The sequence below is a fragment of the Desmodus rotundus genome, chromosome 12 (assembly GCF_022682495.2).
Source record: "Desmodus rotundus isolate HL8 chromosome 12, HLdesRot8A.1, whole genome shotgun sequence".
NCBI lineage: Eukaryota > Metazoa > Chordata > Mammalia > Chiroptera > Phyllostomidae > Desmodus > Desmodus rotundus.
In genome coordinates, this window is record NC_071398.1 from 64,313,394 (window position 1) to 64,316,639 (window position 3,246).

At 43.9% G+C, this 3,246-nt stretch overlaps 1 protein-coding gene across 1 annotated transcript; it reads left to right on the forward strand.

Moving 5' to 3' along the window:
- The first annotated feature begins 560 nt into the window (after window positions 1-560).
- On the forward strand, window positions 561-1,460 carry TSHB (thyroid stimulating hormone subunit beta). Its single transcript, XM_024570683.3, has 2 exons — window positions 561-722; window positions 1,165-1,460. The coding sequence occupies exons 1-2, from the start codon at window positions 561-563 to the stop codon at window positions 1,417-1,419; spliced, it is 417 nt and encodes a 138-aa protein (XP_024426451.2). The 3' UTR covers window positions 1,420-1,460.
- The last annotated feature ends 1,786 nt before the right edge of the window (window positions 1,461-3,246 follow it).

Genomic DNA, 3,246 nt, shown 5'->3' on the forward strand with positions numbered 1-3,246 from the left:
GCTTTGCACTTAGTTGGCATTTGTGTCTCTGCCGCTTCCCTGCTGTGGTGGTTGAGACTTGCCGTTCCGCTGCCAGTGGAGCCAAGCAGCACTTTCAAACAGGACCTTCACCGTACGACCTCACACACCGTGGGCTCTGTGGGTCATAGCCGCATCTGAGTGTATAAAGAAAAGTTACTGAGAGTATTAATTATGTAAAAACACCTAGTATAGGGCCTAGGACAAAATAGGCATTGTATTAAAATACATACATTTCTTAAAATTAATTTTGTTTGTTTATTTATAGAGAAAGGAAAGGGGAAGAAGAAAGAGAGGGAGGGAAACATCAATGTGTAATGCCTATCACATGCCCCACACTGGGGATCTGGCCAGCAACCCAGGCATGTGCCCCAACTGGGAAATCGAACCAGTGATACTTGGGTTCGCAGCCTGTGCTCAATCCACTGAGCTACACCAGCCAGGACATAAAATACATATATTTTTAGTTCTTTCCAAATGTCCCTTCTGAATGTGCTAAAGGATACATCTAACAGATTCTTTTATTTTATCTTCGATTTAGCATGACTGCCATCTTCCTGATGTCTGTGTTTTTTGGCCTTGCATGTGGGCAAGCAACCTCTTTTTGTTTTCTTACTGAGTATACGATGCATGTCGAAAGGAAGGAGTGTGATTATTGCCTAGCCGTCAACACCACCATCTGTGCTGGATATTGTGTGACACGGGTATGTAGTCCTTCTCACTTCTTTTAGCTGTAAATTAGATAAACCTAGGCTTCGCCCATTTCTGTCCAGAAAGGAAATGAGATAAATCACATCCCCACTTTCCAAATCTAATGATAATTGGCTCCTCAGTGGAGAATGCACAGGTTACAATATTATGTGCATCTACTCAGCACAGTGGGCACAGATAATTTTGTAACAAGTTTACTTCCACACTTTGTTATCTTATTCCCGTGATCAAGGATAAAAGGGGGTATATGCCACTTTTGTCTCTCTGGGATTCAGTGAGGGTGTGTTGAGTTGGTATGTGTTAAATGGGGCTAAGAAACCCTCTCCCAGTCCTATTTGTGACAATGGCATATAGGTGAATTAATTTTTGTTTTCATTATCTGTATGTACCTGCAAGTCCTATTATACTATGTTCCTTTTTCTGTCCTCTCCGCAGGATATCAATGGCAAGCTGTTTCTTCCCAAACATGCTCTGTCCCAGGATGTTTGTACATATAGAGACTTCACGTACAAGACCGTAGAAATACCAGGGTGCCCGCGCCACGTCAGTCCTTATTTCTCCTATCCCGTAGCTGTAAGCTGTAAGTGTGGCAAGTGCGATACCGACTACAGTGACTGTACACACGAGGCCGTCAGGATGAACTACTGCACCAAACCTCAGCAGTCCTATGTGGTGGGGTTTTCTATCTGACTTCAATGGCGACGTAATTTGCAATTCAGTTACCTGTGTGTGCCCGGAATAAAACTAATGATACATCAATACGTCCCACAATGCATTGTGTGCATTTTGAGTACTGTCTCATCCATGCCCATACCCACGCACGCATGCGTGAGACCTTAGGGGTGCTAGAAGAAAAGAGGACTAAAAGGGCCTTTTGAGCCCATCTAAAGGATGGTTTCCACATGACAGGGCGGAGTGCGGGTAAAGTGGAGAATGGGGACATGGAATACTAACGAAAGCCAGCCTTGAGCAAGCTCTTTACACAGGGCCATGGATTTTGCCGTGACGTGGAAAATGAATGTGGGAATGCTGTAGGGTTATAAGGAAAGGCTAATGTGATCAGAACCTGGGGGTACCAGTTAGCTCTGAACATTAGACTCTTTACTCATTAATCAAATATCTGTATTTGATATACAGTTATCAGAGGGGATGTTATAATCCTGCAGCTTTAAGTGTCCAAGTTATCAAGTGACACGAGAACCCAAAGCCCCAGATTAATATTTGGAGTCCACACTAATATCATTTTCCAAAGGACCGCAGTGGGGATGGAGAGTAAGGAATATGTGAAGTCTACAATATAGTTCTTTACCCATATCATTCAAACGCATGGGATACAACTTCACCAACACGCACTAACCACCGTTCTATTTGAAGAACTATTCTCTTTAATTTAAATACTCTGGTGGGCTGACTTACGAAAGTTATACCCTCAAAGCCTAGAAAAGAGGCCACGATCATTTTACATGTGACTGTCTAAATCCTTTGTAGTCTTTCAAGTAATAAGAGACAGTTTTCAGCATTTACACCAAAAGCAACCTGTGCTGTTTTGGCTTTTGATGCCACGAAAACCTAATATGATTATGAAAGATTTTAGGGCCAGGGGAGAGTGCTAAGGGGTTTAATAGAGTAGAAGCATCGGAAATTCTAACCTAAACATCGATCAATATTGAAACACTGTTTTCTGGTAAATGTGCTTGGTAAGCGGCTGGTATTTTCCTTTTCCTTCCGTAGGTGCTCTTTCATGGGGGTTTGGTTTCAATTAGATGCAGACCCAGTGCCCTGCAGACTTGACCTCAAAAAGGTGATTTCCCCTGTATTTGTCCATTTCTCTCCATCCACACTGCTGCCCTCAGGGTGAAAGTCAACTGCTGGCTGGGCCAGTTGGCTTTGCTGTGTCCCATGGCCACTGGGTGCATCCAGTGGGGTGTCACGCACACGCCTGCGTGCTGACGGTGCCCATGGGGATGGTGAGATGGCGTAGCTGGGTAATACCAAGCCCACAGTCTTCCAACAGGGAGGGAAGAGTTGCACGTTTATGTACGAAGTCAGGAATTTACATTATTTTTACCTTAATGTCTGAAGTTAATATTAGCATGGCCTCCAAATATTCACCTGGAGCTTTGGGTTCTCACATTACTTGATAACATGGACACTGAAGGCTGCAGGATTATATAACATCCTCTCTGAAAACTGCATATCAAATATGTGTATTTGATTAATGAGTAAAAAATCTAATGTTCAGACTTAACTGGCACTAATCACATATGACTTTCATGGAATCTGAAAAATATTTCCTGAAGACTTAACTGTGGAAAGACTGGGAGGTTTAGGGAGGCCACTTGTAAACACTCCAGCCCAGAAAACATTACTGAAGTGGGCTTCCTCAACCTGAAGGGAGGGGGCTAGACATCATAAGGGGTGTGGCGGGCCCGTGCCATTGTGGGCCACAGAACCCTGGAGCAGGCAGGTCAGAGACCCTTTACCCCTTCCACCGAAGGCAGTCCATTTGGCATGGAT